The sequence below is a fragment of the Oncorhynchus kisutch genome, linkage group LG1 (assembly GCF_002021735.2).
Source record: "Oncorhynchus kisutch isolate 150728-3 linkage group LG1, Okis_V2, whole genome shotgun sequence".
Classification (NCBI taxonomy): Eukaryota; Metazoa; Chordata; class Actinopteri; order Salmoniformes; family Salmonidae; genus Oncorhynchus; species Oncorhynchus kisutch.
The window spans coordinates 34,291,310-34,314,101 of NC_034174.2; the positions used below are offsets into that span (position 1 = coordinate 34,291,310).

The 22,792-nt window shown below is 45.3% G+C and overlaps 1 protein-coding gene across 1 annotated transcript in view; it reads left to right on the forward strand.

Moving 5' to 3' along the window:
• Positions 1–1,744: 1,744 nt before the first annotated feature.
• Positions 1,745–22,792, forward strand: part of LOC109895625 (FYVE, RhoGEF and PH domain-containing protein 5) — a 79,260-nt gene continuing 58,212 nt past the window's right edge. The window contains exons 1-2 of the mRNA XM_031822455.1: positions 1,745–1,980; positions 14,317–17,083. Of these exons, the coding sequence (XP_031678315.1) occupies positions 1,926–1,980; positions 14,317–17,083 (2,822 nt within the window). The 5' untranslated portion in view covers positions 1,745–1,925. The remainder of the gene's footprint in view (positions 1,981–14,316; positions 17,084–22,792) is intronic.

Below are 22,792 nucleotides of genomic sequence, written 5' to 3' on the forward strand. Positions count from 1 at the left end.
TTTACCCCTGAGAGATACAGAGTGAGGTAAAGCCAGTTCAGTACACATGGATCAAAATAGCTGCAGTTAAAAGAGATGGTATAATTATGATAATGCTGAATGCTGAATGTGGTTAATAGGTACTGTATATCAGTTTGTACCACAATAGGAAAACACGTTATTTCATTGTTGTAATGGAAAATAAACCATTTTTGGTGTATCCTATCATCAGGTGACTACTTTAGGAGACAAAATATGTTACCTCATGTTTTTAAGTTTCAACTCTCCAATGGGTTAAAATGTGCCAGTTTTGTCCATCAGTTGCTAAGGAAGTGGAGCCTCGTTGTGCAGGAAACAGGGAGTGCAATTTCCTGTTATGCAGAAACGTTTTAAGGGACTTCTGTCCTCCAATCAGACTTCAGATGTATGGGCAGGAAATCATGTCCAAATAGCAGCAGTCTCTGGGATCCCACACATTCTGTTTTTAGCTGGATGTCTCTGAGCTGCCAGGATTCAATAAATACTTTATAATTGTAAGTTAGCTTACAGTCACACTAGTCTGCCTAACACATAACTCAAAGTCCTCCTGACTTCAGAGTCTGGAAAGAATATTTATACGTTGTCTGCATGATGAGTCGATAATGAAGGGATGTGCTTTTTTTACTGATTGGTTCGGCTCTGTGTCTTTCTCACTCAATCACCCACATAGACAACCACACACAGCCCTCGATTGCTAACCACTTCCAATACAACTGTTGCATTTCAAAATCCAAATAATGTGAGGCCTTAACCTCCCAGGAAACCAGAAAATGTTTGAGAGAACCAATCAAAGCTCAGCACATTCACACACGGACAGTGTGGTGAAGAAGGCATGATAGCAACTATTCAACATCAGGATGCTGAAGAAATTCAGCCTGTCACCGAGGGCCCTCACAGTGTTCTACAGGAGCACCATCGAGAGCATACTGTCGGGCTGCATCACAACCTGGTACAGCAACTCCACTGCTGCAGACCGCAAGGCACTACAGAGGGTGGTACGCTCAGCCAAATGCACCATTGGATGCACACTGCCTGCCCTCCAGGACAAATACAATACCAGGTGTTGCAGGAAGGCCAAGAAGATCATCAGGGACCCCGTAGTAGGGATGAGCCATCCAAGCCATGGCCTGTTTTCCTTGTTTGCATCAATCAGATGCAGGCAGTATAGGGAAAAAAATGTAAATCTGGCCAATAGATTATAGATTAGATTAGATTCTACTCCCAGACCATCAGGCTGCTGAATACACCACTAGTCAGCTACCTGCTGACTCTCCCCAAGACTGGTGGAGAACTCTCAACAATCATTTTTATGATATCACATTGGTAATATCATAGCTAAACAGGGATTGGTTAAAACCCTGGATGGGAGACCAAAGTGGAGCTGCACATAGATAAATTCTCCAGTCGGAGTGCTGTCCAATTGATTGTTTATTTTCATGATTGTGGATATAATGTTAAAGATTTGATGTTGTTTTAAAGGTACAAATTCAACAATTTATACAAGGTTTGTCTTGATGAAGTTTCACCCTTAAAACAACAGTTGCCATTAAAATCCAATGCATTTCCCACGTAGATTCCATGTCACAATACGTTGACAAATTACGTTGAAACAACGTTGATTCAACCAGTTTGTGACCAGTGGGTTCCTCCTCAGGAAACGCCAGGGAACTCCTCCTGCGCTCAGTTCCCAGTCTCCAGCATATGTTCAGTCGCGACTCTCACCACATATGCACGCGCCACCAGTCGAGGACCGCTACAGCTGGAAAGTAACTTGACACAATAAAAATGACATAAAACTGAGGTTATTGTTTTACCTTTCTGGTCTTTGAATAGCTTTCCTTTCTGTTTCTCGGAATACGTGTGGTCTGGAATATAGCCTACGGGATGTTGCTTTCTCACAAGGATTAATGAACGATAAATGGTTCGGATGCTCGCGCGGATGGTTCCTGAAAATGGATACAGGTATGAGAGCACTTCGATTTGAACAAATGTAGCCTACTAATCAAATAGGCCCTAGGTCTTGACAACATTTGTTCATTTCATAATAAAACGCTGCATTGTCTGAGTTGTTTTATCCCGATAAAAAAAGGACTGTAAGAATGTGTCCTACCCATAACAAAACGGGAACGGGACTCTGTGTGAAGGGAGGGGGACAGACTTGTGCTGCCTACAATTTGTGGAAGTTGACAAGACCTGGGATCATAATGCCACAGACTGGGATAGCCTATAGGCGTGGTTGGCTAGCCAAATAGAGGTCAAATTGTTGTTTAGATATAGAACTGGTAATGCAATTCCAATCTTATCATTTCAATCATTGAAATTCCTAGTGTGAAAAGAGTCACTAGGTCTTTAGTCTATATCTGAAACTGTGAACAACTACAGTGCAGTAGTTAGGCTTTCTATGATGTAGTGTTAAGGGAAATGACTGTTGGTGGTCTAAAAATATATCTAATATATAGGATAATCGATTTATCTAATATCGAAACACATGAGTGATTATGAATTTATAGACACCAGATATTCTTTTGTTAATGCTCATTATAGATTTTTGACAAGTTTGTCAATGGCATTGTTCTGTTGTAATTATGGGGACAGTTTACAAGGACTAAGTAAGCCTGTATGATGCTTGTCACATTGCTGCTTTGTTGAGAATCTGATTGGTTCTTCAAGGTACAGCCAGGGGTGCTGTTTTCCTCAGGTTATGTTGAGGAGATATTATCACAGGAGGCTGGTGGCACCTGAATTGGGGAGGATGGGCTCATGGTAATGGCTGGTGCGGAGTTGGTGGAATGGTTTCAAATACATCAAACATATGGTTTCCATGTGTTTCCATGATGCCATTCCATTTACTTCATTCCAGCCATTATGAGCCGTCCTTCCCTCAGCTGCCTCCACTGGATCATATAAATGTAATGTAATGTCCTTATGTAATGTCCTTCTGTGTCCTGTTTGACCATATATATATATCATATGACCATATGTTTTATTTTGTCTTTAGTTTTTTTGTCCCTTGAAACTCACAACTTCAAAGGAGCAAATACAGTCTATGAGAGGGGCTTCTCTCCGGTGAATTGCAGAAAGTGACTTGGGGAAATCCTTTAGTAAATCCTTTAGTGTTAACTTGTGTCCCTCTGAGCAAAGTGTCCACTGCCAATACGCTTCCCAGGTGCCCTAGCCCAGCGGATAGGGGAAATAATCATGCATTTTATGATAAAATTATCAAATTTGGTACACTAATTCTAGATACCTTAAGGGGACAATCCGCAGTTGAAATGATAACGCAGGGTCCTCTCTGCCCCTGTTTCGGGTTAAAAGCTGAGGGATGGGGCTGGAAAAATGTAACCACTCTCAAATTCATAGACTGAGCTATGGATGAAGGGCTGAACATCCATGCGATGAAAATGATCGTTTGAGCCTATACAGTGTTTGTTTATATTTACTTTGTTTACAAACATTTGGAGTAAACCAAGCATATATTTTGGGTTCTGATGGGGTACGACTGTTGAACTTAGCTTATGAGGCATTTATTAATTAATTTAGAAAACAAAAAATTGATGTAGCAACTGCAGATTGCCCCTTTAAGTAAGGAACATTTTAATGATTGGAAGCAGTCTGGGAAGCAAAATTTACATTCGTAGGATAGCCGGAGGCAAAGTAATTAATATTCATAAGTTATTTTGGGTGATTGGTTGAGACAGTAAGAACCGAATGACTTGAGAAACCTACCTTCAGCTTAATTCATTGGGAAATAAATGAAAGCCTCACCAATCTATTTAAGTTTCACTGTTCGATCATTCATAAGAGGAGTCCACTAATCCTTATTTTTACATTTACACAAACTGTCTGTTGCTTGATGTTATCCCAAATGTATCAAAGAATACAAAATCCACAATTTATTGGATAGTAATGGCTACTGCCTGGCCAGTGAGCTAGCTAGCTACATTTAAGTCATTTAGGTATCCTAAATGTGGTGGTCAGTCGATAAACTAACTATGACTTGAACATATTTGTCTGAAAACAAACTAGCCAATTATTGTTTCCCATGGTGTTATCATCTTTAACTAGTTTACTATTGTAGCCCGTGTGCCCATGAGCTCCCAAGTCTAGCTAGCCCTGTCGTTTGGTGTCCACGATAAGCTAACTATTAGCTAGCTAGTTGGCTACTGCATGGCCAGTGTGAGCCAGCATGCTAGCTAGCTACATTTCAGTCGGTAGCTATCCTTCTAAATGCAGTGGTCACTGGATAAACGAGCTATGAGTTGAATATATTTGTCTGAAAACAAACTAGTAGCCAGTTATTGTTGCCCATGGTGGAATCACATCTGCAGCTGGCTCCTGAAGCCTATGGTGTGTCCATGAGCGACGGTATGGTCTAAAAGGGATACAGCTTTTGTCAAAATTGACTTTTCGTAGCAGGTTTAGGAGAACTTACGTAGCAGGTTAGGATAATTAAGATAGTAGGATAATTAGTTTAGGAAAATGGTTAGGATTAGCAAATAAGCAACAACCTTTTATGTCAATTTGACAAAAGCTGCATCTATCAGACATGACCATGAGCTCCCAAGTCTAGACGCAATCTAGCTAAGGTTAGCTAGCTGCACTGTTTCATAAGAAAACAGCTGAGGTAACTCAAACCTTGTAGCTAGTTAGCAAGCCCTCCTTTGCGACAATGTTATTGGCATGCGGGAATATTAGATATGTATTTTCATTTTAAGATAACTGTCCTTAAAGTTGTTGGTTACTACTGGTTTTAGATTCGAGGCAAGATAAAATGTCTGCAATGTCTTTTGTGTTTTGGTAAGGGCTCGGAGTGATGTCACACACCCAAGAAGGCTCAGCCAATCACCTGGCAGATAATGACTTTACCTCTGGCTATCCTACAAAAGTATATTTGCGTCTGGGAAGCCAGTGTGGGGTGGTTAAGATTTTTGTTTTGTTGAACATGCTCTATTTTGGTAGTCTCTGGTACATTCGAATACTAGATTGTATTTTCAACCAGCAACTATCAAGAAATAACACTGATTTAAAAAAATCACACTTTCACAGTGTTAGTTTCATCAGCTGTTATACAATTAAGCAATAAGGCCAGATGTGTGGTATATGGCCAATATACCATGGCTAATGGTCCTGCAACAGTCTTCTTCTGGATATTCAGTGGTCCTCACCCTGGCTTGTCCTTTGTTGGTCATCTTGGTTTTTGGTTAAGAGAAAAAAAGTCCTGTAAGCTCTAGTGCCCTCTACTGGCCATCCCACCGCTGCCGCCATATGAAGGGGATGAACAAGGAGGCAACGAAAGACAACTAGGTAGGGGTGAAAATATCAGGGGTTTTATTTTCCCAAACTTGAAGTTGTTTACAAAGTAAGAGAATTCAAAAACCATAGTGCATAAAAAGAGTACTTTAGGGTATGTAAAATATCAACGTAAAACTGTTCTAAATGTATAACTGCGGTCTACATCGCTGAACAGGCGCAACTCTCAGGGTTAACTGAAGCCATAAGGTTAGCACATAGAATATAAAGTGAATGGCCAGTTCCAAATTTCTCAGGCAGGTAGGCTACAAAGATACACGTAAATGATTAAGGATCTATTCCTTACATTTTTAGCATTAACATGATTTTAAGCATTAACATGATTAGTTGTAAATACAGTATATCAATTTTAAATAGAAAATTCTAGCATATTTTAAACTGGGGAAATCCGTTTTCCCTATGCTGGATGTAGGGGGAATCTCCCCAACGCACCCTTCCATGTCAGGATAATAGAATGTGCCAATTAGCAGCACGCCCTCTAACTGTTACGAATAACTATGAGTGGTGGGTGGAATCAGGCGCAGAGAGCAGGGTTCTGTCGTTTATCAAATTTATTTCACTTGTGCAACCAAAACGATCACGCCAACACACAGGGCGTATATAAGGGACAACAGGACAAAATAGACCGGAGAATAAAGATACGAAAGCAAATCACACCATCAAACACAGAGTAACAATTAACAAGCCCGCACAAAATACCCAGCGGGCCTAGTGCCCTTAAATACCCTACAAACAAACCCTAATACAAAACAGGTGTACCCAATTAACCAATAACCAACACAAACGGAAAAAGAATCGATGGCAGCTCATAGGCCGGTGACGACGACCGCCAAGCCCCGCCCGAACAGGAAGAGGCACCCTCTACAGCGAGGTTCGTGACAGTACCCCCCCCCCCCCCCCCTGACGCGCGGTTCCCGCAGCGCGCCGACCCCGGCCTCGAGGACGACCCGGAGGACGAGGCGCGGGGCGATCCGGGTGGAGGCGGTGGAAATCCCTCAAGAGGGAAGGATCTAAAATGTCCCTCCCCGGTACCCAGCACCTCTCCTCCGGACCGTACCCCTCCCAGTCCACGAGGTACTGCAGGCCCCTCACCCGGCGTCTCGAGTCCAGAATAGCTCGTACTGTGTACGCCGGAGACCCCTCGATGTCCAGAGGGGGTGGAGGGACCTCCGGTACCTCACTGTCTTGTAGGGGACCAGCTACCACCGGCCTGAGGAGAGACACATGAAACGAGGGGTTAATGCGATAATAAGAGGGAAGTTGCAATCTATAACAAACCTCGTTTATCCTCCTCAGGACTTTAAATGGCCCCACACACTGCGGCCCCAGCTTCCGGCAGGGCAGGCGGAGGGGCAGGTTTCGGGTCGAGAGCCAGACCCTGTCCCCTGGTGCGAACACCGGGGCGGTCAGCGTCTCTCTTCTGCCGTTCACTGGCCTGCCTGAGAGAATCCTGGACTGCCCGCCAGATCTCTCTAGAGCGCTGTACCCACTCCTCCACCGCAGGAGCCTCGGTCTGACTCTGATGCCATGGAGCCAGGACCGGCTGGTAGCCCAGTACGCATTCGAATGGCGACATATTTGTGGACGAATGCCGAAGAGAGTTCTGGGCCAATTCTGCCCACGGGACGTACCTCGCCCATTCTCCTGGCCGGTCCTGGCAATACGACCTCAGAAACCTACCACTTCCTGGTTTACTCTCTCCACCTGCCCATTACTTTCGGGGTGATAACCAGAGGTAAGGCTGACCGAGATCCCCAGACGCTCTATAAACGCCTTCCAAACCCGGGACGTGAACTGGGGACCCTGATCGGAGACTATATCCTCTGGAACCCCATAGTGCCGGAAGACGTGGGTAAATAGAGCCTCTGCAGTCTGTAGAGCCGTAGGAAGACCAGGCAATGGCAGGAGACGGCAGGACTTAGAGAACCGATCCACAACGACCAGAACGGTAGTGTTCCCCTGAGATGGGGGAAGATCAGTAAGGAAATCTACCGAGAGATGGGACCATGGCCGTTGTGGAACCGGGAGGGGCTGTAACTTCCCTCTAGGAAGGTGCCTAGGAGCCTTACTCTGGGCGCATACCGAATAGGAGGAGACATAGATCATCACATCCCTAGCTAAAGTGGGCCACCAGTATTTCCCCCTAAGACCCCGCACTGTCCTATCAATCCCCGGATGACCCGCACGGTAGTGTGTGAGCCCACCGAATCAATTTATCACGGACACCAAGCGGTAAGTAACTTCGACCAGTCGGACACTGTATAGGCGCAGGTTCAACCCTCAACGCCCGCTCAATGTCCGCGTCCACCTCCCATACCACTGGGGCCACCAGCCGAGAGGCTGGAAGGATGGGAGTGGGTTCGATGGACCGGTCCTCGGTGTCATAGAGACGGGACAGCGCGTCGGCCTTAGTGTTGAGGGAACCTGGTCTGTAAGAGATCGTAAATCTAAAACGTGTAAAGAACATGGCCCACCTAGCCTGACGCGGATTCAGTCTCCTCGCTTCTCGAATATACTCCAGATTACGGTGGTCAGTCCAGATGAGAAAAGGGTGTTTAGCCCCCTCTAGCCAGTGTCTCCACACCTTCAGGGCCTTTACCATAGCTAGTAACTCCCGATCCCCCACATCATAGTTCCGCTCCGCCGGACCCAGCTTCTTAGAAAAGAAAGCGCAAGGACGGAGCTTCGGTGGCGTGCCCGGGCGCTGAGACAGCACGGCCCCAACCCCAGCCTCGGACGCATCCACCTCCACTATGAATGCTAACGAAGGGTCCGGATGCGCCAACACGGGAGCTCCAGTGAACAGTACCTTCAACTGGTTGAAGGCTCCATCAGCCTCTGCTGACCACCGCAGACGCACCGGTCCCCCCTTCAGCAGTGAGGTAATGGGCGCCGCTATTTGGCCAAAACCCCGGATAAACCTCCGGTAGTAATGGGCAAACCCTAAAAACCGCTGCACCTCCTTTACCGTGGTCGGAGTCGGCCAATTACGCACGGCGTTGACGCGGTCACACTCCATCATCATCATCCCCGAGCTGGAAATGCGATAACCCAGGAAGGAAACGGCTGGTTTGGAGAACACACATTTCTCAGCCTTGACGTATAGGTCATACTCCAGCAGTCGCCCAAAAACCTTGCGCACCAAGGAAACATGCGCGGCGCGTGTGGTAGAATAAATCAAGATGTCATCAATATAGACTACCACACCCTGCCCGTGCAAGTCCCTGAGAATCTCATCTACAAAGGATTGGAAGACGGCTGGAGCATTCTTCAACCCGCATGACGAGGTACTCATAGTGGCCTGATGTGGTACTAAACGCTGTTTTCCACTCGTCTCCTCCCCGAATACGCACCAGATTATACGCGCTCCTGAGGTCCAGTTTTGTGAAGAAACACGCTCCGTGGAATGATTCCACCACCGTAGCGATGAGAGGTAGCGGATAACTAAAACCCACTGTGATCGAATTGAGACCTCGATAATCAATGCACGGACGCAGACCTCCCTCCTTTTTCCTCACAAAAAAGAAACTCGAGGAGACGGGTGACATGGAGGGCCGAATGTACCCCTGTCTCAGAGCTTCCGTGACATATGTCTCCATAGCCAACGTCTCCTCCTGTGACAGTGGGTACACATGACTCCGGGGAAGTGCAGCGTTCTCCTGGAGGTTTATCACGCAATCCCACCGTCGATGAGGTGGTAATTTGGTCGCTTTCTTCTTACTAAAAGCGATAGCCAAATCGGCATATTCTGGGGGAATGCGCACGGTGGAAACCTGGTCTGGACTCTCCACCGTCATGGCACCGAGGGAAACTCCTATACACCTCTCTGAACACTCGTCTGACCACCCCTTAAGAGCCCCTGTTTCCAGGAAATAACGGGATTGTGAATAGCCAGCCAGGGAACCTCCAACACCACCGGGAACCCAGGTGAATCAATAAGGTAGAAACTGATCCTCTCCCTATGATTCCCCTGCGTTACCATGTCCAGCAGAATCGTGGCCTCCCTGACCAGCCCTGACCCTAACGGTCGGCTATCTAAGGAGTGCACGTGGACAGGTGGGTCTATCTGCACTAACGGAATACCCAATTTACGGGCGAGTCCACGATCCATAAAACTCCCAGCTGCGCCTGAATCGACTAGCGCCTTATGCTGAAGAGAGGGGAAAAACGCAGGGGAAAAAATGAACAAAAACATGTGACCAACAAGGAGCTCTGAGTGAGTTTGGTGCTTACTCACCTGGGGTGGCCGAGGAGTGTTCCGCCGACCATCTCGACTCCCAGAGGGACTCCTCCAACACCGGTCCGATGTGTGTCCTCTCCGTCCACAATAGGAGCAGGAGGAGCCCCCTCTGGTCCCCCTAGATGCAGCTCCTCCCAACTCCATCGGAGTGGGAGTGGGAGAGCTGGAAGGTGGAATTAACAGGACCCCTTCTGAACGCCCGCGGGCAGCTAGCAGGTTGTCCAATCGAATAGACATGTCTATAAGTTCATCCAGGGAGAGAGTTGTGTCTCTGCAAGCTAGCTCCCGGCGGACGTCCTCCCGGAGACTACACCGGTAATGGTCCATTAGGGCCCTGTCATTCCACCCAGCACCAGCAGCTAGGGTCCTAAACTCCAACGCAAAGTCCTGCGCGCTCCTCATCTCCTGTCTGAGGTGGAACAGGGTGAACTCCAGGTAGTTGTCCCAGGTAGTTGTCCCGAGTCGAGTCTGGACTGTTCTAGACCGCGTTAGCCCAGTCCAGGGCCTTGCCCGTTAAACAGGAGACGAGGAGGCTCACACTCTCCTCACCCGAGGGAGCCGGACACACGGTAGCCAGGTAGAGCTCTAGCTGGAGCAAAAATCCCTGGCACCCAGCCGCTGCTCCATCGTACTCCCTCGGGGGGGAGAGACGCAGTGCGCCGGACCCAGAGGACGACGTAGGTGGAGTAGGTGGTGTAGGTGGTGTCGGCAGTGGGAGAGCTGAGATAGACGTCGGTAGACCACTCCTCTCCCATCGTTCCATCCTCTCCATCATCTGATCCATCGCCGTACCAATCCGATGGAGGACAGCTGTGTGGTGATGGACGCGCTCCTCCATAGTGGGGAGAGGTGTGGTCGCTGCTCCTGCTGACTCCATTTCTTCGGTGCGGGCTTCTGTTACGAATAACTATGAGTGGTGGGTGGAATCAGGCGCAGAGAGCAGGGTTCTGTCGTTTATCAAATTTATTTCACTGGTGCAACCAAAACGATCACGCCAACACACAGGGCAAAATAGACCGGAGAATAAAGATACGAAAGCAAATCACACCATCAAACACAGAGTAACAATTAACAAGCCCGCACAAAATACCCAGCGGGCCTAGTGCCCTTAAATACCCTACAAACAAACCCTAATACAAAACAGGTGTACCCAATTAACCAATAACCAACACAAATGGAAAAGGAATCGATGGCAGCTAATAGGCCGGTGACGACGACCGCCAAGCCCCGCCCGAACAGGAAGAGGCACCCTCTTCAGCGAGGTTCGTGACACTAACAAGCACACCTGGCCACCAAGCTGTAGACAAGGCACCAGAAAAGAGCTGAAATGGTCAAAAAAAATTGAAAACAGATTGTTAATAAAGTTGCAAATATAAATCAACGAGCATGCACTCAACTTAGAATTAATATACGCAAACAGTAAATAAAAAATGCAACAATTCAATAAAGGTGTGTCTTTGATATTTAAAATTAAAAACATGTGTTGGGTCATTATTTCATTTGACATGAAATATTTGGTGCACATTAATGTTACCATGCAAAGGATAGGGATATTTAGTTCCGCGGCTACATGTATCCAACAGTTTCCATGTGTTTGATGCAATTCTATTTGCTCCGTTCCAGACATTTATATGAGCCATCCTCCACTCAGCAGCCTTCTGTGCCAATGCAGATTTAACCTATTATACTGGACCAATTTTCCAAAATGACCGCCAACCAGCTGCATTGGTTCTAATTGGACAGGATTCACATTGCCATATTGCCATAAATAACTGGTACATACAACCCAATGATATCTTTAAATGTTTTAAGTGGTGAGGAGAGCACAATAAAATAACCCAACTATGCCATATACTGTATATCTGTCCTTAAACTTTTTGCAAAAATATGGTAGAAATGTGCCCTCAAATTACTGTTCTGTAATTTGAATTGGCCATAACTTCATTAGTAAATGATATATTAAGCCTAATGATGGCTTAAAATGTTCCAGGTAGTGTGGAAAACACAATCAAATGGATCATGTATGTTTTTTAATGTTTAAAAATGCTGTCTAAATCACAGATTGTTGTTGATATTTTGATCCCTCCATTGAGATGATAACATTTCAGCATGCTCATAATGATTTCAAAATATTGTATGATATCTGTGGATTAGAATGATAGCACGTACTAGAACAGTGCTTGCATAATAAGTAATCGTAGCCTAAGTATTACGTACTATACATCCTATTCAAAATGGTAGAGTTCGATTGGAATGGTTTCATGTCCATGGTTACATTTTCAACATTCTAAGTACAGGGAATTAAGTAAGGTTTCTTGTCACATTGCTTGAAATGGACAAAATACAGAATGTCATATTATTTATCATTGTAATCAGTAGACTTTAGGGAACCCCCATTTGAAACCCCTCTGGAAACTTCTTTCTCAAGTTACGGATCCGGATTATGTTCTGCGCATATGTTATTTTATGCACAAACTTTTATACGTACAGTTTATCTTTATGGGGCATTGTGTGTATTGTGCGCTTTGAAATATAAAGTTAAAGTTGGAAGTTTACCTACACTTAGGTTGGAGTCATTAAAACTCATTTTTCAACCACACCACAAATGTCTTGTTAACAAACTATAGTTTTGGCAAGTCGGTTGGGACATCTACTTTGTACATGACACAAGTCATTTTTCCAACAATTGTTTACAGACAGATTATTTCACTTATAATTCACTGTATCACAGATCCAGTGGGTTAGAAGTTTACATACACTAAGTCAACTGTGCCTTTAAACAGCTTGGAAAATTCCAGAAAATGATGTCATGGCTTTAGAAGCTTCTGATAGGCTAATTGACATAATTTGAGTCAATTGGAGGTGTACCTGTGAATGTATTTCAAGGCCTACCTTCAAACTCAGTGCCTCTTTGCTTGAAATCATGGGAAAATCAAAAGAAATCATCCAAGACCTCAGATACAAAATTGTTGACCTTCACAAGTCTGGTTCATCCTTGGGAGCAATTTCTGAAGGTACCATGTTCATCTGTACAAACAATAGTACGCAAGTATAAACACCGTGGGAACACGCAGCCGTCATACCGCTCAGGAAGGAGATGCGTTCTGTCTCCTAGAGATGAACGTACTTTGGTGGAAAAGTGCAAATCAATCCCAGAATAACAGCAAAGGACCTTGTGAAGATGCTGGAGGAAACAGGTACAAAAGTATCTATCTAGTATCTATATAGTCCTATATCGACATAACCTGAAAGGCCGCTCAGCAAGGAAGAAGTCACTGCTCCAAAACCGCAATAAAAAGCCAGACTACGGTTTGCAACTGCACATGGGGACAAAGATCGTACTTTGGAGAAATGTTCTCTGGTCTGATGAAACAAAAATAGAACTGTTTGGCCATAATGACCATCGTTATGTTTGGAGGAACGTTATGTTTGGGTATGCTTGCAAGCCAAAGGACATCATCCCAACCGTGAATCAGGGGGTGGCAGCATCATGTTGTGGGGGTGCTTTGCTGCAGGAGGGACTGGTGCACTTCACAAAATAGATGGAATCATGAGGATGTGTAATTATGTGGATATGTTGAAGCAACATCTCCAGACATCAGTCAGGAAGTTAAAGCTTGGTCGCAAATGGGTCTTCCAAATGGACAATGACCCCAAGCATACATCCAAAGTCCAAAATGGCTTAAGGACAACAAAGTCAAGGTATTGGAGTGGCCATCACAAAGCCCTGACATCAAACCTTCAGAAAATGTGTGGGCAGAACTGAAATAGCGTGTGCGAGCAAGGAGGCCTACAAACCTGACTCAGGTACACCAGCTCTGTCAGGAGGAATGTGCCAAAATTCACCCAACTTATTGTGGGAAGCTTGTGGAAGGCTACCTGAAACATTTGACCCAAGTTAAACAATTTAAAGGCAATGCTACCAAATACTAATTGAGTGTATGTAAACTTCTGACCCACTGGGAATGTGATGAAAGAAATAAAAACTGAAAGAAATAATTCTCTCTACTATTATTCTGACATTTCACATTCTTAAAATTAAGTGGTGATCCTAACTGACCTAAGACAGGGAATTTTTACTAGGATTAAAGGAATTGTGAAAAACTGAGTTTAAATGTATTTGGCTAAGGTGTATGTAAACTTCCAACTTCAACTGTATATAGCATTCTGTTGGTGGCAAGAATTTTATATAATAATTTAAATTGACAAACTGTACCGGTTCAAAACCATGTGCCATGGAATTGGTACATCATAAATCTCCCATTTACTTTGCAACATGTATGGCGCAGCTGTCAACATTGTTGTCCTCAGATGAAACTGGTATATTTTTCTATTAATGCCAGTTCCTTTCAGCCAATTTGTATCTGTAATATATGGCAGGCAGATAAGTTCCTTACCTTCTCCCTTATCCACTTGCCTCCTCCATTTTTTGTGGTAGTGCTGCAATCAATTGGTTGTAAATTTAGATTGAGGAGATATTCCCATATATTTTTGCTAACTGCATATGTGACATAACTCCTCCATTTATATTCATAATATCATTAATACATATAATACCATTTAAAAAACAAAATCCATAAAGAATGTTTTTTTATGAATCAATATATTTGAGTTTAACCATAACATTTGTTTTTTGTGCAGACCGCTAACCTCACAATTTTCCCCCTCTGTAAATTTTGAATAATCCATTATCTTGTTTGGATATATCTAATAGTAGCTCATGATGATGTCTTTTGTTTTCTTTTCAGATTTTAAGAAGCCTCCTCTTGCTCCTAAACCAAAACTTGTGAGTCACCTTACCTTCAAGCTTCCTTCCCCCCTCATGTCCCGGTCCTGCTCCTTAGCCAGGGGCCCCAAACCTCCCATCGCCCCCAAACCCACAGTACGACATGACCCTGAGGAGCGCGACTCCTCCCTACTCTGCAACAACGCCCAGGAGGGGTGCACCAACGGGGACCTGCTGTCCTCAGATGAGGACCTGGACCAGGAGAACGAGCCAGAGGACTGTCTGAGTGGAGGGAAGGGGCTAGAGGAGGAGGAGCCAGTGGAACCTCAGTATGACTCATACTCTCTCAGTTCAGGGGTCAACGATCCTGAGAATGGTTATGAAGAGCAGATGGAACCGGAGGTGGAGGAGGAGATGATGCAGGAGAAAGAGGAGGACTGGAGGTTAACTGACAGTGTTCAGGCAGAGGAGGTGGATTCTCTGGACACACTGGGGGTCAGTGATGCTGGATTCACAATTTATTCAGTGGACTCGGTGGAGGTAATCGACACGGACATCACTGATGAGATTGACACAGAGGGCTGTTATGCTGGCGAGGCGCTGGCCGACACAGATGGCTTCTCTATCACCAGCATTGAGGAGGAGGAGGCAGCATGCTACTTCTGTGAAACTTGGCCTGGGAAAGAAAAAAAGGACAATGTGGAGGAAGAGCACCAAATAGAGGAAGAAGAAGCAGAAGAAGACGCAGCTGATACCACAGCAGATACAGAAACAGAATCTCTCTCTGAGGAACACATAGATCTCCTCGTCAAAGACAACGTAGAGGAGGACCTTGTTACCCAAGAGCCTCCATCCTTCAAGGAGGAGGATGAAGGGGAAGTAGAGGAATCCTCACCTTACCCTGGTAGTCCTACCAATGTCCTACAGGAGGACTTTGGATATGATGTCATTGGTCCCTCAGAGGAGAGAGCACAAAGGTATCAACCATATTCCATAATTGATGAAGAGCCCATGACTGTTCAGTACAGTATGGAAGAGGGTGAGTGCCAACACAGCAAACATAAAGCAAAACAACTTTTCAACACAGAGGAGGAAGCAGTTGACCCTAGCCTGGAACCCTACTACATCTCAACTGAGGACATTGTGGATCCAGAGCAGAGCCCTGTAGAGGGCAAAGGTGACGGATCAGCAGAGAGTGAGAGCACACCGGAAGAATCTTCACTGGTCACAACAGAGACCACGGAGCCCAGTGAGTACGCAGCCATAGGTGACGATGACTCCCTGTGTGAGGACATGGGCCATATTGAGTGTGTCTCTTCTGAGGACTACGTCGAGATAGGAGATGACGATGATGACGACAGGGAGAACATGACAGGTTCATGTCAGAGAAGGATGCCTGTAGTCCAGAGGGTGGAGGCTTTCTTGGACCAGAGTAACAACCAGCCCCGTTTCAGGCTGGTGTCCATCTCTGTGCCAGCGGACACAGACACCTCCCAGGCCTCATCGTTCTCTGACAGCCAGCTGCGCTCCCCAGACTCTGATGTGTTCAGGGATGAGGAGGACCTTGAGGGCCACATCATTCCCTACCTGGATGAGACAACCGACATAGAAGGTAACCTTAGTGATGAGCATGTCTACGAAGAGGCAGGCCTGGACTCAGAGGGGGAGAATTTCCTGCCTTTTGACAGAAAATCCATTGTGACCAGGTCCCGGTCGTTGTCAGGGAAAGTGTCTGGTTACGTGCCTGATACGGTTCCTGAGGAGGCGGGCTCCGAGTTCCACCTTCAGAACTACTGCGAGGTGGAATTGGACCGGAGCGGACCCGCGCTGAGCAGCAGTCCCATGTTAAACTCAACCTGGGCCAAGAGCTCATCCAAACAACATCGCTTTCTCCTGTACCCCCGCTCCCTCTCCATGGAGGGACGGGACCTGCCCCTGTGTGTGTACAGGGAGGGCCAGGGTTCCCCAGGGGAGAGGAGGGAGGACAGCCTTTCCCTGCCCTGTGTTATGGGCTCTTCTGGAAGCTTCACCCAGCAAAGTCCCCTGCCCTCCAGCGGCCTGTCCACCCCTACTTCAATGGTGGACATCCCTCCTCCCTTTGAGCTAGCATACATCACCAAGAAGCCCATCACCAAGAGCTCTCCATCCCTGTTCATCGAGGGGGACTCCCCAGACAGGCAGAAAAAGAAGAAGTCCTCCTTCAAGCGCTTCCTGATGCTGAAGTTCAGGAGGAAGACAGAGAGCAAGCTGCTGGTGGACGTCAATGTGTCCTCCTCCAGGTCCTCCCCTGAGTCCAGCCACCACGGCCCTGCCAGGGTCCTTGATTTAGAGAGGCGCAGCACAGGCAGCTCCCCACAACTCAAGTCCCGGATGGTCAGTAAGCCCCAGCGGTCTCCGGACTCCCCCTCCACCTTCCTGTTCTATAAGGATGGGAAGAGAAAAGGGGGTTCCGTGGCCTTCCTCAACCGCAGTGTGGCACGGGTGGAGTCCTTTGAGGACCGCTCCCGCGCCCCCTACACCCCCCTCCCTCTGACCAAGCCCCGCTCCATCTCCTTTCCCAACACTGACATGTCAGACTACGAGAATATCCCTGCCCAGACCCTCAGCTCCGACTATGAGAACATCCAGATCCCTTCCCGGAGGCCTGTACGACCTGGGACCTTTGCAGAGTTCTTTGACCACACGAGTCGGGTGCTGTCCTCTGCCAATGACACCGATGGTTACGTGGATATGAGTAGCTTCCCTGGGTTTGAGAGAAAAGCTCTGTCGCCTGAGCAAGAGCCTGAAAGGTATGGGTAAATTTGAGTTAACTTTTACATCTGCCTTAGATCTCAAGGTGTATAGTTTGCACTGGTAACACACTTGTAATATTCATGTAACATACAACACACTTGTAACATTCATTTGTTTTAATGTGTGGTGGGTTATGTGTGTACTGTATGAGAGTGAACCACTGAAGTAGATAGATGCTCCCGGTTGTAATATTAGTGATCCCTGCCACCTCTTATACAGAGCACTAGTCTTTTTGATTACTGTGTCCCCGTTGTGTGTGTTTACTACTCCCTAGGGATAAGGGATTTAGAACAGTTCCTAAGGGAGGGTCCCTTGCTGCCTTGACCACACAGTGGTCAGTCACACACACACACACACACACACACACACACACACACACACACACACACACACACACACACACACACACACACACACACACACAACCCTATCCCTATAATCATCATTAAGCATTATAGTCATCATATTGCACATGACATATGGGAGACCGTGGGGCCGCAGGACTGGTGGAGACCGCTTGGAAGTTGTGCTTACATGTTCAGTCACATACAGTTGGAATTAGTTCATTTTGGCAGGTCATAGTTTGCTTTGGATGGCTACCTAAGGTATTATACAGACCTCGCCGGATGATTCATTTTCAGAACATTTTGGGCTCATCACTCTTCCTTTCAGGCAGGTAATCAGAAAGAAGATTGGGAGATGCAATCTCAGTATTCCGTTAGCTCTATGATGTGTTGCCCTCAGCAATGCAGTATAGTAGCCATGTTTACTATTCTGGAGGTGTATGGGAGTTAAACACAAGGGTGTTTTGATACACAGGTCTCTGGGAATCCTCTGAATTAGTGATGCTGTTGCATGTTGTTGCATCACAAGCATTCAAAAGATGTTCAGTTCACATTAACGCAGGGGTGTCAAACATACGATCTGGTCAAGGGGGTCCAAAGGTGGTTTGAGTAAAAAAATCAATATACTTAAAAATGACTAAAACCAAATGGAAACTGTGTAGAAATGATAATGGACCTATATTCATACAGTTTCTTGACAGTGTCCAGCTGTCATATAGTTTCTTGACAGTGCCCAAAAATCGGTGCAGCCCTCTGGACCTCGTTGAAGACCGGATGCGGCCCCTGGTGCAAAATTTGTTTGACACCCCAGCATTAAGGTGACATATTGGTGCATTGCATAGATTACAATTTTAATACCCACATTGTTCAATTGAACACTTTCTTAGTGTGTATAATATGACCCACCGAAATAGTGTTAAACTAACACTTTCAGTGTTGATAAACTAAAACCCCAAGAGTGTTGAGTCCCTAACACCAAGGGTGTTGCAAATTCAGACTTAAATTAACACTTTCTTAGAGCTGATGCTGTTCATAGTGTTAGGGAATTAACACCTGTGGTCTTACAGTGACTTGTTTTGGGGTGTTGTTTTAACACTGTAGGACAGAGATCATCGACTAGATTCAGCCACAGGCCGATTTTTTTCTTGAGTGGATGGTCGGGGGGGCCGGACCATAATGACAAATAATTTGTAGACTGCAAATTGACCGCAAGAAGCCGAATATAATGTTTGACTAAAACATAAACATTTCAAACCTTGCTTACATTTGTATACGGTCACCTCTTGCCCCTTTATTATGCGTGGGAATACTTTGGAACAGATTTCTTATATTTAAATCATTGGAGCTGATTTCCTGGTTTAAAAAAAAAGTTTTTTTATGTCCTTCAGAAAGTATTCAGGCCCCTTGACATTTTCCACAGTTTGTTACATTACAGCCTAATTCTAATTTCTAATTTCTAATTCTAGTTTTTTTCCCTTCAGCAATCTACACACAATTCCCCATAATAACCAAGCGAAAACAGTAACTTTTTTTTAGCAAATGTATTAAATATAAAAAACAAAAATACCTTATTTACATAAGTATTCAGACCCTTTGAGCTCAGGTGCATCCAGTTTCCATTGATCATCATTGAGATGCTTCTGCAACTTGATTGGAGTCCACCTGTGATAAATTCAATTGATTGGACATGATTTGGAAAGGCACACACCTGTCTATATAAGGTCCCACAGTTGACAGGTTATGTCAGAGCAAAAACAAAGCCATGAGGTCGAATGAATTTTCCGTAGAACTCAGAGAGGATTGTGTCGAGGCACAGATCTGTGGAAGGGCACCAAAACATTTCTGCAGCATTGAAGGTCCCCAACATTCTTAAATTGAAGAAGTTTGAAACCACCAAGACTCTTCCTACAGCTGGTCGCCCAGCCAAACTGAGCAATCGGGGGAGAAGGACCTTGGTCAGGGAGGTGACCAAGAACCCGATGGTCACTCTGAGAAAGCTCCTTTGTGGAGATGGGAGAAACTTCCAGAAGGACAACCATCTCTGCAGGACTCCACCAATCAGTTCTTGATGGTAGACTGGCCTGACGGAAGCCACTCCTCAGTAAAAGCACATGACAGCCAGCTTGGAGTTTGCCTAAAGGCACCGTAAGACTCTCAGACCATGAAAAAAATATTCTCTGGTCTGATGAAACCAAGATTGAACTCTTTGGCCTGAATGCCAAGCATCACGTCTGGAGGAAACCTGGCACAATCCCTACGGTGAAACATGGTGGTGGCAGCATCACGCTGTGGGGGATCTTTTTCAGCGGCAGGGACTGGGAGACTAGTCAGGATCGAGGCAAAGAAGAACAGAGCAAAGTAGAGAGAGATCCTTGATGAAATCCTGCTCCTGCACACAGCGAAGACAATGCAGGAGTGGCTTTGGGGCAAGTCTCTGAATGTCCTTGAGTGGCCCAGCAAGAGCCCGGACTTGAACGCAATCGAACAGCTCTGGAGAAACCTAAAAATAGCTGTGCAGCAATGCTCCCCATCCAACCTGACAGAGATTGAGAGGATCTGCAGAGAAGAATGGGAGAAACTCCCCAAATACGGGTGTGCCAAGCTTGTAGCGTCATACCCAAGAAGACTCGATGCAGTAATCGCTGCCAAATGTGCTTCAACCAAGTACTGAGTAAAGGGTGTCAATACATAAATTTTTAAATTATGTAAATGTGATATTTCCATTTTTTATTTGTAATACGTTTCTATAAAATGTATAATTTATAAAATCCTGTTTTTGCTTTGTCAAAATGGGATATTGGGTGAAGAGGGAAAATGAGGGATGAGGGAAAAAACAATTTCATAAATTTTAGAATAAGGCTCCAGTTGGGGAATCCTGCGGATTAAAGCATTATTTTCATATCTATTTCCAAGGTTGCCTTTTGAGTGAATTTTAGAAGTAACAGTACCACCCATGACTGTGTTTGCTAGTGACAGAGACATGATTGTTAAAATACTTTGACAGCCTTATTTTACCTTAACACAGTGGTCTGAAACTCCCGGTTTGCAAGCCATAATATGATGGCTTGCAAATTGTATAGTTCCTATTGGAATCCAGCCAGTATTAGAATATCCAACAAATGAAACTTTTAATCACTGCAGTTAGAATGACTGCCAAGGTAGGGAAGAATGATAAATGAGACCACTTAAACCGTCTTAAATGGTACAGCCATCTCAATAATGGGAAAATTGTATTTGTCTTTGTGTAGTATAAGATCAATTACTCAATCAATGTGCATGCAGAAACATAGATATTAAAACAAGCTATTTCTAAAAAGCAACCTGCAATAAATCATACTGGGAAATATGATACTATGGCCCCTTCCCATGTCTTTTTCACTCTGAGAGAGCTAACGGAAATTGAACTCAACGCAGTCAAGTAGCACCTGGTTAACACTTCATTTATTCACCGCAGGTGGCGTCAATTTCAATCCCACTGGTGTTAACCCCACTAGAATCAACACTCAGATATAACACTCACAACACTTGTTACCTCAACACAGATATTTTAATACCTACACATTTGTTGTGTGCTTTTAAGGAATTTCTAATGAAATTGTTTGCAAATAAAGGGTCAGAGATCCACTGCCTGTACCAAACACATAGGGTCTTACTGTTTTCTACTCTCTCATTTGAACTGATGTCACGCCCTGGTCTTAGTATTTTGTGTTTATATATTTATTTGGTCAGGCCAGGGTGTGACATAGGTTTATTTTGTGTTGTGTTTTTGTATTGGGGTTTTAGTAGGTATTGGGATTGTGGCTGAGTAGGGTTGTCTAGTAAAGTCTATGGCTGCCTGAGGCAGTTCTCAATCAGAGTCAGGTGATTCTCGTTGTCTCTGATTGGGAACCATATTTAGGTAGCCCGGGTTTCACTGTGTGTTGGTGGGTGATTGTTCCTGTCTCAGTGTTTGTATTCACCAGATAGGCTGTATAGGTTTTCACGTTCCGTTTATTGTTTTGTATTGTTAGTGTTTATTCTTCATTAAACATGTATCGAATTAACCACGCTGCATTTTGGTCCGACTCTCCTTCAACGGAAGAAAGCCGTAACAACTGATATGGTTTTAGACTGCACATATTGACTGTCTTTACTTTCCATAGCAGGCTTTTGGCTATTAATCAGTTTGTCATGGTCATGACAATTACACTGTATGTTGTAGCTGAAGGTTGGTGAGCAGTGGTCAGGGGATCTGCCTGTAGGTGTTGGCTAAAGACAATACAGACTCAAACTTGAATTGATGTTCGACAACTCAGACTCACAATGCATTTGGCAAGGACTACAGACTATCTGGACACCACCCTGGGTCTGGGCACCACCCTCTACAACTGGATCCCGGACTTCTTGACGGGCAGTCCACAGGCAGTGAAGATTGGCATCAACTTCTCCTTCACACTGATTCTTAACACAGGGGCACCCAGGGATGTGTCCTCAGCCCTTTGCTGTACTCCATGTTCACCCACGATTGTGTGACTTTGCACGACACCAACTCCGTCATCAAGTGTGCTGATGACACCATGGTTGTAGGCCTGATAATCAACAACAATGAGTCCGCTTGTAGGGAGGAGGTAAGTGAACTGGCATTGTGGTGCCAGGACAACAATCTCTCCCTCAACGTCAGCAAAACAAAGGAGTTGATGGTTGATTTCAGAAAGCAGAGGAGGGAACATGCCCCAATCCACATCAAGGACTGCAGTAGAGCAGTTTTGAGTTTCTAAGCATCCAGCCCTATCGTTTCATTCTGAACAGAACCATAGAATTTTTTCGTTGCATTCCACTGTTCCGACCAGCAAAATAATGTTCTACACAGGTTTGAATAAAAAATAAAAAACATTTGTGGGACTATAAAAACGCGTGAAAGTACGTTAATAATCGGTTCCCATGCTTTAAAAAAAAAATCTGTTCTGAAACAGAACATAATATTTACATTTTTGGTTCGGGTTCTGTTCCTCAAATAATTTGTTATTTTACAGTTTTCTGTTCTGTTCCCTGAGGACTTGACATGGACCAACAACACCACCACACTTGTCAAGAGGGTGCAACAGCATCTCTACTTCCTAAGGTGGCTGAATAATTTATCTCCAAATACTACTGCTGCACCATTGAGAGCGTCCTCCTGACCAGTTGCATCACGGCCTGGTACAGGAATTGCTCCGTCCACGACAGCAAGGGCCTCTAGCGGGTGGTGAAGACAGCCCAGTACATGGACCGTGCTCCCACCCATCCAGGACATCTACTCCAAACGGTGCCCGAGGAAAGCCCGCAGCATCGTCAAGTACACCACACACCCCCGCCACGAGCTGTTCACTCCCTTACCATCGG